The following is a 15,611-nucleotide window of genomic DNA, read 5'->3' as shown; positions in this document are numbered from 1 at the left end:
AATTGTTTTGCAATGGTGAATCCTCTATGCCTTCTTTTCCATTTTTTGAATAGGAACATTATAGTGGTTGTACTGTGCCTATCTTTTCAGCATAGAGTGGGTATTTGCTAGCGCATAACTTGCCTTTCATTGTCTCAGATCAACAAATTGACAGGAATTAAACTTCAGGAGCTATGTTTGAGAAATTACACCCCAGGTGCCTCACCAACACTTGGATCTGATTTAGATAAGAAGTTTCTGAACTTAAACTGACACTGTAATGGGATGAGAACTCTTGATAGGACTTGGGAGGGGTTGTATGTAGGAGGACATGAATCATGGGGGCCAAGAGGAGAATTGTTTCAGGACTTCCTGCACTCCCTCACCTCCCCACTTTGCCTAATGATGGTTCAGAATCATCAGGATTGCTGGGGTGTGGGAAGGAGGATGAGGTAGATGGAACTTGCAAATTCTTAGTGTATTAGAGGTCTAGCTCAGCATTTCTGAAGTAATCACATGTTTAAAGCTGACCACTCACTGCATTCACTTGTCATAGGCCCCACATTGGGGAGTCTCACATGTCAAATTCACCTCTCAGTAATTGTGCCTCTCTCTGACATGTTGTTTTCCTTCCTTACCTCAGAGGCATTCAGCAGAGGATGCTGGTAAACAGAAACCCTGTTTCTCCACTTCAACTACTGACCCTTTTATATCCTCCACATGGATAAAGGAGCCTCAAGCTCATCACACATGACTGTCATACATGATGGTGGGTTCCCACTATAGAATAGGATTCTGTTGTCTCAGGCTCAGCTCAAACTCCCAATGTAAACATCCATTGCTATAGTAGGTTGTTTGGCACTTATTGGGTTTTAAATGAATATTTATTGAGGGAAGGAATATTCAATATTTGAGAATTTTTCCTTTCTTTAAATCTTTTTAATTCAATTTTAATCAATGTTTTTAAACATCAATCTGAGTATTATAGAAAATTTATATGTAAATACTGTCACGAAAATTCTAGCTACCCAAGGTGTGCAAAGTTATACAAGATTAAAAAAAAAAAAAACAAGTTTGGAGATCTGTCATACAACATTGAACTTATAGTTAACAAATGTCTCTACAGTTAAAAATGTAAGATGCTAGATTTTATTTATTTTTTAACCATAACATGCTGTATATAGAGATAGTCCCTCAGAAGCTGTGGAAAGAGGAATTATTTTCCACTGGGAAAAACAATCTTTTAAAAAGTAATATAAGCTCTTAAGAAAGCAAAAAATCAATAATAATGTGAAACAATTGTGAATTTGGGGAACTTGAATTGTAGGTTGTAGTGGTGAGGAGAATTAATTAGATGAAAGAAGAGAAATGTGTGGAAATTCAGAACATTTTCCCTGAGAGGTGATTTTTTTTTTTTTTTTTTTTTTTTTTTTGCTCCTTTTTGTTCATTAGGAGTCAGTGACATTGACTCTGAACTTTAATATTTGTTTTCACTCTTGTTCTCTTGGACCCTTACACTCACTTCCCTTTGCATTGTTTCTGATAACTGTGTTTCATGTGGAGACCTGACATGCGATGTTTTCCACATGAATTTCATGAGGCTGGTGGTTTTATATCTGGAGGTTTGTTTTGTTAATGCAAGAAAATGTAGATATTTTGTCAAGCAAAAGGCACTTCCACAGACAACCTTGGTTCATTAGATGCTGCCGGTGTATACTATTCTGCTCAATCACTGTGTTGGATATATTGCAACAAAAGGCTCATTTTCATCAAAAGAAATTCCCAGAGGGTTTGCTACTTTGATGAAATGGAATTAATTAAATATAGTTTAAGGTAAGGTGGAAAAAAATATATATGTAATACACATACACACACGTAAATAGCATTTTAGTCAGTTTTCATGCTACTGAGAGAATTTTTTTAAAACCTCATTTCTAAATGACATAAAGAACCCTGCATGAAAGCATTTCCCTCTTCTGCAAACAGCTTGTTTCTTTGGCAATTCAACCTAGAACAAAGAAATCAAAAATCCTATGTGCTAAAAAAGATCCACAGGAGAAATTTTGTAGAGGGAAGGCAAACTAACATTTATAAATGAAGCTAATTAGGCTTGATTTGCATATTTAACTCCTCTTAATTACACATGGATTCAGCAAACATTTTAAAAGCTGCAATCAATCTTTCACAGACATGGTTAGTTATTTACATGAAATAACAAAAACCAGGAGCCTTGTTAATGATTACTGTTTCTAATTTATATACCAGTGGGATTATTTCACTAATAACAATGGAATATGTTTTTTCTTCAATATTTTATAAACCCATGAGTTTAAAATTCTTTGGTCTCACAAAAATATTTTAAGAAATTGGCAGAAATATGAATGTTATATGTTACTTTAGTACACTAAAATATTTAAGCTTATTCAATTAAAGAGTCCTCATAGAATTATTTTGACATTAATTTTTAACTTTGTAACTAAAGTAGTAGCTGTAGTAGAAACAAGCTACAGCCACCTGGTTATGAGCTGGCTACAGTTCTTTTTATAGTTGGAAAGAACATCATTTCCTTTTTTTATTCAATAGCATTCTTTACTGGTCATAGAAATTGATATCAAAATACACAGGGCACAATTGTACAATATCTTTTAACTTCATTATGCTTTATTTAGTTTTCTTTAAAAAGTTCTATTTTGTTCTAAAAGTGTACACAGGAATGGTCATAAGGAGAGGTGCCTCCATATTGTGATGTGTGGGGCGGGCAGGTGTGTTTGGGAGAAAGAAGAGCAGGAGGTGCTGTGGACAGGCAAAAATCAGTTCACAATACCTTATTTTGTGGAGCTGTCTAATGGGTGTGAAATTCTAATATCAAGGCTCAATTTCCTAGAGTTCTGCATGAAAAGTCTTTCATAAAACCAAAAGACCTGATAGATTAACCTGTTTGCCCGAATTACCTTGAAAAGTCAGGGGCCATGAGGTAGCAAAAAGAAAAATGGTGAAGAACAAATTTACTTAATACCTTTCCTAGGATCAGTGTGTGTATATGTGTGTGTTTAAAAATATTTATTGGCCACCTCTTATGAGCCAGTTCATTAGTTTATAACTGGTCCAAGATATATTCATTGAGCAAATTCACTGTGGTTGGGATTATGAAGTGATCCATAGACCTTGCAAGCTGCATATTATGACTATACAATAATTAATACTGATTGACTATTTGCTGTGTACTAGTAGGAAACAATCTAAGCACTTTTCATGCATCAATTTGTGAAATCTTCAAAAAAATAGCATTATTATATAGAACCTATTATTATTCCTATTTTACAAATGAAAAAAACAAAACAAAACAAAACAAAACAAAACAAACTCAGGGTCAGATCATTCCAAGGACACAGTAAGCAATGAAGCTCAAATTCACACCCAAATGAAACTGGAGTTTGAGAGGAAACTCAATTCTCCGTTTCTGTTGATGGGTGGGCTCTACCTAAGCTACAGGTCTCTACAGTTGAGAAAACCTGTTTTGGTGTTAGCAGCTGATGACAGCAGGGGATGCCTGTTGGCTCTGAGGGTCACAGCTGACAAAGCCAGATTCTTCTCCACTACTATCCAGTGGCCTATTGCAATTTTTAATGGCAGTCTATGCCTGCCAGTATTGTAGCAGGCCCCAGCAGCTCACCACCAATTTCTTTCCAGTTCCTTGTCTTAGAAATTTGAAGAATGAAATCCAGGGACAATAATGGAAAGCAAGAGTGAAAGTAGTGTTTATTTAAGTGAGAAGAAAAGAGATAGAGCTCCCACAATGCAATAGGGGACCCAATTGGGGTGGCTACTTAAGTGTATTAGTCTAGGGGTTTACATAGCCACTGGGGAGGGGCATTGATCAATATCTATACTAATTCTAGTTTTGGAAAAGTGCCAATGCTGTTGGTCAAAACCTAAGCTAAACAGGTATTGGAAAAGTATCAAGGCTATTATTAGTTTGGCCTATGACATCTAAGCCATTGAGTTTAAACTTTCCTGTAACCTCTATCCATGTTTGCCCCTGCTTCCATTTTCCTGCCACTCTGGGACAAAGGCTTGGCTGGAATATTTGGAATGTTTCTTGATTATTTTCATGGAATGGCTTTTACATTTGGAAAAAAATAACTTTAACAGAGGCCCATTATCTATCCTATCTTATTCACAAAGAGTTTTTAACCATTAGATTTGTGCTTATACAGTATTCAAGTTAGTGTACATATATACTCAAATATGGCAACAAATACATAATTTTTCATTTTGAGACTTCTTTCATATAATCCCAAAGGATATTTATGTAATATATGTAATTTATACCTCCTACATATGATAACTATAATGTCTATTTAATATTAGCAACCAGCTAATGCAGAACAAAGATATCCCTAGTTCTTTGTGATAGGTTGAATTGTGTCCTTCCAAGTCTATATGTTGATATTTAATTCTCAGTGCTGAAGAAGGAGTTTATATTTGAAGATAGGGTAATTGAACAGGTAATTAAGGTTATATGATGTCATTGGAGTGGGCCCTGTGCAATGTGACTGATGTCCTTAGAGAAAGAGATTAGGACATTTACATACAGAGGAAAGACCATGTAAAGATAAGAGGAGACCACAACCATCTGTGAGCCCGGATGAAAGGCCTCAGGAATTAATGAAACCAACTTTGCTGGCACTGTGATCTTGGATTTCTGTCTTCCAGAAACTAGAAGATATTTTTCTGTGAGGAAATATGTTCCTGTTGTTTAAGCCACTCAGTATGTGAAACTCAGCCCAGGCAAACTAATACACCCTTATTTGTATCAAAGGATGAAAACAATATTCAATATCTAAATCCAAAAATCTGAATATATAGTATAGTTACAGGTGGAACAGTTTATAACTGGTCCAAGATATATTCATTGAGCAAATTCATTTGCTGATCTCATATGTAGTTTGTGTGAAGAATTTACTCTGGATTATGCTGGTTCATAGAGGTGGGAGTATGTTGCTGTCTTTGAAGAGTGGATGGTGTTTTTCAATGTTTTTTGTGGTTTACAAAGACAGAAGGAGGATGACAGCAGCCTTAGAAACAGGTTCACTGTAGTGAATCTCTGGCCAATTGGCTGACTTTCAAATCATGAGTCTGTTGCTGTTTGGCATTTAGAGAAGTGTTCACTGAAGTTAGTTGTCATTGATTAATTAGATAGCTTTAAAACCAGTTCTGATTCCTTAGTTGTAAGCAGGGCTACAAAGCTGTTACTAATTGATTAGATGAATTTAAAACTAGTCCTGTGTTTGTTACCATGGATATAGACCAATGAATCTTCTCCTGGGAGAGTGGTGACATTTTTATTCTCAGTGGCCAACAAAAATGAATAAGGAGAATAAGGAATAGAAAAGAAAACTACAAATTAATCTAAAAATGTCAATACCTCTTACTTGCATATGCATTATGCTAATAACTTCATACAAATTTCTCCAACTGTAAGTAGAGGTTTAAAATATCACCAATCTCACATGACAGAGATGAAGAGTTACCATGGATTAAGTATTTAGCATAGGGCTTATACAAGTAAGAGATGTTATCAATAACTTCCCAATGACCCAAGTTCTAAGCTCTGAAGTTTACTCCAGTACTGTGTTCTTCACCACCACGGTATACTACCCCTTGTAATAAAATGCACAGATGATATGATTTATTTTATATGATTACTGAAATAGACCCCTGAGACAGTGAGGAATGCGGTTATGTAGACATAGATTAGGCTATGAAATGTACACCATTCATGCTTCATAGAGTTCACATCTGAGACAGGAGACTAACTCTTTATTGGGTAGTCTCCCATTATTCTCATTTTATGGCCATATGCCTATATTTCTTTTTCTACAAAAATATAGATAACTTAAAAATGCATGTTTTTCCTGAGACAGGAAGGAGAGAATTTCTGGAGTATATCCTAATTTTACAATATACAAACTCATTGAGCCAAGCCCCTAAAATTTTTGCATTTTACTATATATAAATATATGCCACTAAAAAAAATAGCTTTAATACATAAAAAGGACATTTAAAAATTATACACATGGGATGAAGGAAACTGAGTTGAATGGACTTACTTTTATATTTTTAAGTTTTAAATGTTCAAAATGGTATTGAATATATTGGCTACATAAGTGTCATTATAATGAGAAATAAAATGTACAAGCATTAGCTCTTTAATAACTTTAGTGATAATGTGTTTGACTACTTATAATTTTATTATAGGCCTAATTTTTAAGTTTTTATTTTTTTCATCTTCATTATTAGGCTTTTAATGTTATTTTAATATTTTTCTACATTTTCCCATGGCACTATTAATAGTAGCTAAGCTTTTAATATTCTGTAAAAACAAACTCAGTCTTCATACATAGGGTTTATGTTAGTTGGGTTAGGCCACCCAACTTTTTGTATATGGTAACAAATAACCTCCAAATCTGGCAACATCTTTATCTTATTCCTCTTTTGCATCCTCCATAGGTTGGAATGGGGTGAGTATCTCTACTTCTCTTACTCATGCAGGGATCTGGGATGACCTAGCAGCCACTGCCTTAACTGATGTTGCTTTCTGAAATAGGGAAGAGACTACTGGAGGGTACTGCACCTCAACCAAAGGCCAGAGGCCTATAATAAAATTATAAGTAGTCAAACACATTATCACAGGGGTTGGGACAAGATCACAAGGGTATTTTATGGCATTTTCTCTCTCAGCTCTTAGACCAGAGCTCATTATGTGGCCTCACATGACCAAATGTGGGACCAGAATGTACATCTCTAACCAGAAAGGAAGAACAGTGGAAAAATGTGACAAATAGCCTCACACACTTTTTCTTGTACATAAAGGGTTAGATGACTTTGGAATTAGAAAAAAAGGGGTTGCTACTGCCTCTGTAACTTTTTTTATCTATGTGAGCATGGGTTAAGTGTGTCTGTTTACTCATCTCTAGAATGGTAAATATAATAGTGTCTATCACGTCAAGTTGTTTTGAGGATGAAATGTGAGGATGGTGGTAAAGCGCCATTAGAATACTTTAAGTACATAATGAGCACTCAATAAATGGAAAGTACCCTTCTCCACCTGCAGTCATTGTTTTCCTACAGTTGTTCCAAGTGTTAAGAGACAGTGGCAAAGCCGATGGTCCAATGTGCAGCAAAGTTTTGGGAGAAGCAGACAGTGCACACGTGGCATGCCATGACTGATCAGCCTGAAAGAAGCCACTTGAAAACCATGGGTATAACCCACAAGGAGGTTTTTCCAGTTTTCATCTGTGATCTCCAAGTATACTGTTCACTCTTTCACTCAACAACTGTTTATCAAATCCTAGCAGAACTGTCTTGAGTCTTGGGGATCATATGGTAGTAAAAACTAGTTTCTATTCTAAGTTTAGTGGCAGAAGACTAATAATCAATAAAGAAGTTCATTAAGTTATTTTAGCTAAAGATGAGTGTTACAAAGGAAACAAAACAAGGGAACATATTTGTTGGGTTTTGACAGCTGTGGAAATAGTTGAACCCTGAAGTTTCAGGTTCAGTGATCAGGATCAGTTCTCATTAAAGACCATCCAGTTGGAATGTCCTAATTGCTGATTTTTCTCCTTGTGGTGGTGTAGAAATACAGGCTCCTTCCACTTGTTGCTTCTCCACCATCTAGGGCCCTTATACTTAGAGCTGATAAAGTGGGGGAAATAAAGAGCCTGGAGGATTGTGTGGAACAGTCTGAAGGCCAGGCTTATAGGGGTCTTTTTTCAGAATGGCCTGCATTTCGCTGGGCAGGGAACACATGAAAACCTCTGAACTCAAGACTAGCTCTTGTCCCCAAGAGGAAAAAAAAGCGGGGGGGGGGGGGGTCATAAAATGTTTTCTGCTACTAAAATGACAGGGAGCAGAGTGGTCAGGAATATTAGATCTCAGATGCCACCGAGAAAGTTGTGTTTGCATTGAAAGCAGAATGAGGACAAGGACGTGTGTATACCTGTATGAGAACATCCTAGATAGAGAAAACAAAAAAGTTAAGGCAGCAGCAGGCTAGGCCTGTTAGATAATTGGGAAGGCCAGTGTGACAGCTTTATGTTTTATATCTCTGTTTATTTATTCATTATCCTGATGGAAACAGGAGGTTTCTGAATCTGAGCTCAAACCATTTATTTACTCACAGAGCAGCTTGTTATTTTCCATGACCCAATTTCCCCTGGGGGAAGCATTGAAGACCAGGTGTACCTTGTGTGTACATGGGTTTATGTACCATGGAAAGGAGTCCCTAAACTATGAAATTCCAGGAAAGGATGAGTGGATAGACAGAGGTAGAGGATAGACAGAAAAGGCACACTAAAGAAAACTTTACTCTGAAATACAAAAAAAAAAAAAAAAAAAAAACCTCCTAGAAAGGAGGAGAAGGATCTAGGTTTGATTCCACAGAACAGTCAACAAATGCCTCAGGGAGAGTAGTTCTGAAATCTTGCTGGATGTCTTTATCTTATGGTTGTTTTTCAATCATCTTTTAACCCAGATTCCTTTGCTCTTTACTCTGAAAGTTCTGACAATGAAGAAATGAAAATAAATATTCAATGAGCACAGCAAACGAGAAGGAAGAGTGGTAAAGAAAGAGGTCAGACAGGTAGACACATATAGAGTGTTTGGATCTCAGTAAAGAGCTTGGGATTGATTCTGAGTACAATGGTAATGTACTCACACTATGCTGGAGCATAATATGCTCTGATACAGGCTTTATTGATTCCCTGGTTGTGGCAAACAGAATGGACAACCAGTCATGTAAGAGTGGGAGAAAAGAGGCCAATGTGCAGGTGACTGCTGTCGTCAGCTTCCATGAGATGATGTTCTGCCCATGGTAAAGTAATGAAGAGTGACAGCTGTGGACATAGTAGGGCTGAATGTGCTGGATGAGGGTTGGGGGACGTTGGGGAAGAATGAGATGCATTCTGATCACCGAGTTTGATTGCCTTGTGTCTTGTTTGTGTGAGCAACTGGTGATGTCATGTGTATGTTTTATAACAGAAAGCTTTGATGAGGGTCAAGATATACAGTGGGGAATAGTAATCCCAAAGTCTCCTTTTGCTGGTGTGTCTGACATGCTCTATCAGAGAGGTCACCAGCAGGAAACAAATGACACAGGGAGTAAAATGCACAAGGTGTCCTGATAAGTGGGCAGGGCTAAGGAACCAACACAGGGACCCACATGGGTAGAAAAATGGGAAGCCATAACTGACTGGGTCTGAAAAGGCAGGGCAAGGGGGACATTACTGGCCTTAGGGGGCATTGCAGGCATGGGAGAGGCCCTACACAGCAGGAGTTGTGGGATTTGCTAAAGGATGGGACCTTTAACAAAATCAAAGCTGAATAGGAACAGAGCAGAAGGAGGTGATTTGCCCATTTTCTCTACCCAGCTGCTCTGCTGAATCCTGCAGGTCTCTTCCTGCCAAATCCAAGCAGAAGCCAGAGAGTCTGGGAGCCCAGGTGATGGAGTCCGCAGAGAGCAGGTCATGCCACTGGGCAGGGGCCTGTAGAGCAATCCCGAGGGTCCAGAACAAACCACACAGATGCCTCCAGACCTCTTTAAAGAAGGCGAAGATACTCAGTTGCAGAGCTCAGTGGAGAGATCAGGGGGAAGATGTTAATCTGGAAGTCTCAGCCTTTATGTCTGTGGCATTAGGAGCTATTATTTGTTATGCCCTTACTTTTTGCTAGCCAGAATACCAGCATTTCAAATGCATTGTTAGCTCAATTAATTAACCCAACAAAGCTGAAGCTTAAATACCATTACGTCATTGTACACAGCTGGCAACTGAAGCACAGTGAAGTGAAGCAATTTGTTTAAGGTCACAAGGCCATTAGGTGGCAGACCCAGAAACCAAGAGCCAGGCCTTTCCACCCCCGGGGCCAGTGATAACAAACCATTATTGGGCATAGTTTCTTTGAGAGAATCAAATATTAAAGCAGTGTTTCTTGGTCACATGATAATTTTTTTTTAATTCTTTCCTCCTTTTCCTTTTTTCTATTCCTTTGAAAGAAAACAATTCTGACAAGAATTCATCAGAGAAGGTATTCCAAAACTTAATGTCCTGGTTTGGGTATTGCTTTTGATTAAGGCTGTTTGCAGACTAGAATATTAGTAACCCACATATTCCCTCTACCTCAAAAAGAGTAGATTCACTTTTATCTTGGGAACAAAGCTGGAAAGAAAAGCTTTTTTAACTTTTCTTAATTCATGAAACATTTATCTTCGAGTCAGGTTTTGTTATAGCAGCACAAATATGGTCCGTCAGCATTTCCATTATAAACCCATATTTCCAGGACTTTTCAAGAGTGCCTTAGAGACCTCCTTTGAATTAAAACTTGGCATTCAGGATTTGAATCAGGAAGCTACATTTTCCTTACCAATTAATCAAATAGTTTAAGAGATTCTCAAGTTAGAAAAGGGCCAAATACAAAACTTTTATTAGTACAAATATATTTTAAGACATATTTGTCAATTTAAAACTTTGTAAAAATATTCATTCTACAAGTATAATATTATATCACTATGTATTAGGTCTTAAAGAAAATCAAACTTAAAAGTGCTTAAGATAAAAAAAATTATAACATCTTACATTTTGCCTATTTGGCTTTATGAGTAATTTATTTCTACTTTGGGAATTTAGATGATTTGAAGTTCTCAGTATAATTGCTTTAAAGTTTTAATGGTATCAAGATATGGAAGTAGAATAACAACGGGGAAAAGAGAAGATCCTGAGGGAATGCCAAAGTGTTTCTACATATTTTTGGTGAAATTTATGTGGGGAAAGTTCTCTATTCTATGAATAGAGATTAATAGCATGCACTGATTCTATAAAATAGCTATTTGAAATTGTACTTGCTGAAAATAATGGGGAAAGTGCAGACTAAGTAGAACTTAATTATGCAGGCTTTCCGATTTTACTTAGTTTAGAAATGAGTGACTGGTCACAACAAGGGAACATCATGATAATCTATCTTCAGTATCTTATTTTGTAGGGTTTTTTTTTTTTCCTGTGAGTTCTTTTCTAGCCTTAGTAAATATAAGACAGAGAATGTCAATTTACTCTTTTGAGTAAATCTACTCTCTTCCTGATTGACTTCTCTCCAGTGACTTCCATGATGTTCCAGAAGCTTCTGGCAAACTCTACCCTGAAGAACTTTGGCTCCAGCTCTTCTTTCTTCCTAGAACCCTTTTCCTCCAGATATCTGCTTGGCTAACTCCTGTACTACCTTCAGTCTTTGTTCAGACCTTGCCTTTTGAGCCGGTTCAAACTAAACCACTCTGCTTGATAGTGTGATTTGCCTATGGCTGCCAAAGGGGCTGAGGGAAATTTCACACAAATTATTAACTTACACACAAAGTTATTCACCTGCCTCAGCATGGGAGCCCTTCCAACATGAAGCCCAAAGAAGGGACAAATGGTTGAGGCTTAAATACCCTTTTCATGAGGAAATAGGAAGTGGGAAGCTTCAGGCAATTTCAGAGGAGAAGTAAATGACTTTTAGAGGAATCAACTGGGTCCAAAGGATAGACACCAGACTGTAAATGGTTCTCTTGGAAGCTGAACAGTGGACAATAGCTTGTGACAGGCTCCTTGTGGTAACAATGCTCAGTCTCCCTTCCCTGGATAATAAGACATTAGGAAGTAAGTCCAAAATAACTATATTACTTTTGAAAGAGCTTCCTTTAGTCAGGTAAGAAAGCTTCAGAGAGAGCCCCTCCTTGTGTTTGGGGGAGGAACGGGGGAAGACCAGAGATCCTTGATCCTGAAACTGTTTCTTCAGCTCTGTATGTTAAAGTATCACACTTTGGGGTATTATTTTCTGAGATCTAATATACCCAATCCTCAAAATAATGATATCTCTGTCGGACATTTTTTTTCTTTACACATTTTTCATCCCCTAACACTCTTTATGACTTTTTAGCAAAGTGTCTATCTCTCCCCAGTAAGAGAAGGTCCAAGAAGATAAAGTTCTGTTTCATTTGTTGACACAGCTGATTACCTAGAGTTGTGCCTAACATATTAATTGCTCAAAAATCATTGTTGATTTCAAATTTCAAGACTATCTGAACAATAGTCCAGACATAATTTACCCTGGTTCTGTTAAAGTATTTGGGTTATTTGCCTAATACAGTCAAGAATACCCTTGGAACATTTGTGTCAAAATGAAGGCCCCATGTGTAAAGCTCCAATCTAACATGTTATGGGTCCGTGGTTCCTGGAAACATTTAAGCTGAATTTTGAAGGTTTTGTAGTTAAATTTAAGTTGAGGTGGGGAGGTAGGGGAGATAAACTGATACAAAGTATAGTTTTCACAAAACAAATGCTTATTGTGTATTTAAAAATGTCAACATGTGTGTTTTATAACAATTTTGTACATGGAATGATATTAATGCTGAACTTTAAAAATTCTGGAATTAAACTGTGGTCTTATAATTTTAAAAGGGGGAAGAAACCCAGCCCCCACCCCAGCAATAGTAGAAATGGTGTTCTGGAAATGAGCTGCCCAATGGAGCCATATGAAAGATTTACAACCCACTCATGGTATAAAAGCAGGAATGGAATTTCAGAGTAGATACCAGTACTCTGACAGCTCATCAGCCCTCTCCGATTGTGAGTGGTACTAGAGGGCAAAAGCTAATATTTTCTATCTTGAGGATGTATTAATTTTATTATAGGACAAAAAAACTTTAAAGCTTGAATACAATTATTATTCAATTCATTTTCACATATCAAATGGAATTTATTTGACTTGATTCCTTCTTTGTCTTTCTAGGGTAGATGTGAACATTCACTTTATGGCCACATGCATTCCATCAATGATGCCACCTTCACTCCTACTGTGAGTTCAGTTCTCTAATATATTCTTGTAGTTCTTCATATGTGTGAATTCATTCTTTTGAAATAATTTCCCAAGGTAGATGGTAATTTAACATTGGGGTGGAGAACAAATCTAGAAATTAATTGTAAATATCATTAAAATGTGTGTTTGGTAAAGGATTGCTGAGCTTTGAAACTTACACATTCACACACATAAGTTCTCAGTGAAAGGAGTTCTGTCATATTCAGTTTCACTTAAAAACACATTTTAAGAGCCCTTTGTCCAGTGTGAGCATCAAGAAAAGCAAATGGAAGAGAGGCTGAATTAAATTTTAATGAAGAATCATAAAATAACTGAGGAGCTTGGAAGGAAACCTGAAGAATAAAGAACAATTAAAGAAAAGGGGAGTTTTATTCACTTTGCAACATATAAATTGATAACAAAAGTATTTTATCTACAGCTTGAGGTATTCAGATATAAGGATGATTTCACCAACTGTGAAAACTGTGAAACATTGCTTTGAGTTGCTAAGCTAATTGAGGACATCTGTAAAAGGGTTCAGATAATAATCATGAAAGAATGATTTAAGCTTGTACCTTCTCAGATGAAAGCAATTTGACTAGATAGATGGCCTCTCCTGTCCCTGAAAGTTCTGATTTAATTATATCTAACATCTTAATTTGTCTCTAAGTTCCCAGTAGAATGAGAACCCTGATTCCCTATTCCTTTTCTTTTCCAATTAGCTAAAAAAGAAATCTGATAGATTACTAACATCTAACTTCAAAATGACAGTATAGTCAAAATTCTGTTACTATCATGCTATTCTTCTTCTTCTAGAAAGAAGAAATATGCTCACTAAAAATTATATGTTGACTGAGGAAGAAATGTTGATTGCTCCAGCTGAAATTTTTCTGGTGTCCTGTCGCTGTCAGTCCCAAGAATTTTAACAATGGGCTCAACCATAATTATACTTTAATAGATTTGTCTTTGTAAGAAATATTCCATTTAATTGACTGTAGTGAGCCAATTAGTCCCAAAATATTATAGGATGAACTGGTTCTAGATACCAAGTAAAATTTTATTTCTAGCAGAATAAAGACACATTTAAACACCAGGGACCCATATGATATGGATATTTACGTTAAAACTCTATTAAATGTTTATAGCTCCTCATGCTAGAGGAAAATTAAATGGAAGCTGAAATGAATTAAACTAACATTTTTGTAAATCAGGAATCTTATTTTGATAGGCAATACTATAGGTGAAAAAGACACACCATTCGACTTTCTAAATAGTGAATGAATAAATATGGAAATAGCCAAATTAGATTTGGCAATCAAGGGAGACACACATTAATTAGACATATTTCAAAAGGTGAGATGATGATATGAGGTCCAGGTATTAAATATCAAAATGACTAACCTGTTTTGGTTTTCACACTTTGTTCAAGCCAAAAGGACTTTAACAACACTGTTTCAACATCTGAAAGCCTTATTAAAAGTTTCTGTTAGTGCATCTCTTTTTTGCTGTGTGTATTTATTAACTATTAAGAAAACTGTGTTTTGTTATGGTGATTGACATTCCTAAGTGAAAGTTTTGGTCACTTGTATTGTTTTTTTCAGAAATTTCTCTACAATAAAATTCAAATTTATCTTATGTCACATACCTGGGAAGCACAGTGACTGCAGAGCACAGAGACTTTAGGTCTCTGGAAAACATGGCACTGTGACATAGTTCACATTCAAATATCATATCAAAGTAGCAGTAACAAATGTCTTATATGGTGCACAGAGAGAGATTTTGATTAGTCACTATTAGACTTGCTAATTGTTTGATACCTCTAGAGAGAGGCATTTATGTTATATGACTAGCTAAAATTGCAATTAGCTATTTATGTGGTCACAATTTTAAGAAAATTCTACAATTTAGATTTGCAAGCATGAATCACAAATACAGAATTCAGTGTTATCCATCTAGCAATCAAGAGTCACAAAAACCAAATATACAACATGCAATATTTATGTATGTCCCTGTAAATCTGGGAATTTTATTTGATTTATAATATTAGACCTTTGAGGTTTTCATTTCTGACTGACTTCACTATTGAAAGTAGATATTTATTTTGAACTATTTTTACAGTAATCTGTAATGGAATATTTTGAGAAACTCTGAAAGTTTTTTCCTTTATTAAATCCTTCTTATAAAACAAAACCCCAAGTCAAAAGGGATGTTAACAGTGATTACTGGGAAAGTATTAATGGAGATAATTTAATATATGGAAAGGATAAAAAAAAATACACAGATGTGTATATGTCCTGTATACATGGCAGGAAAGAGACAGGAGCCTCCTGTAACGCATTCTCCAGGAAGTTGACCTGTTATGACTGGGATGGTGATTCCATCAGGCCTTCCAGAGGTTCTTTTTGGACTTCGTCCTCCTATTTCCCACATTATTTTTATTTGGCATTTATTACCACCTTGCACTTAGTCATGTAAACAGTTGGTATATTTTAGATATACCAGTATGCTTTATTATTTCTTTGCCTAAAATTGACTATTTTCCCCTCCTTCCTTCAGGGTTTAATTTTCTTCTTGCTAAAGAATATTCTCTGGCAGTTCTTTCAGAGAGAGTGTGTAGCTAGTAAACATTATTGGTGTTTTTATACCTGAAAATGCCATTATTTTCTTTTCATTCTGATATTCCATGTTCTTCTGGCACTCTAGTTGCAGATGAGACTCTACTCTCAATCATGTAGTTGATCCTT

At 36.2% G+C, this 15,611-nt stretch overlaps 1 protein-coding gene across 1 annotated transcript in view; it reads left to right on the top strand.

The window, feature by feature from the left end:
* Positions 1-15,611, top strand: part of Spag16 (sperm associated antigen 16) — a 957,641-nt gene that overhangs the window by 690,185 nt on the left and 251,845 nt on the right. Inside the window, exon 14 of the mRNA XM_027941762.2 lies at positions 12,802-12,867. Within this exon, the coding sequence (XP_027797563.2) occupies positions 12,802-12,867 (66 nt within the window). The remainder of the gene's footprint in view (positions 1-12,801; positions 12,868-15,611) is intronic.

The sequence above is a fragment of the Marmota flaviventris genome, chromosome 11, assembly GCF_047511675.1.
Source record: "Marmota flaviventris isolate mMarFla1 chromosome 11, mMarFla1.hap1, whole genome shotgun sequence".
Taxonomy (NCBI): Eukaryota; Metazoa; Chordata; class Mammalia; order Rodentia; family Sciuridae; genus Marmota; species Marmota flaviventris.
The sequence above is the reverse complement of the archived record's forward strand: the minus strand, read 5'-3'. Positions and strand labels throughout refer to the sequence as shown.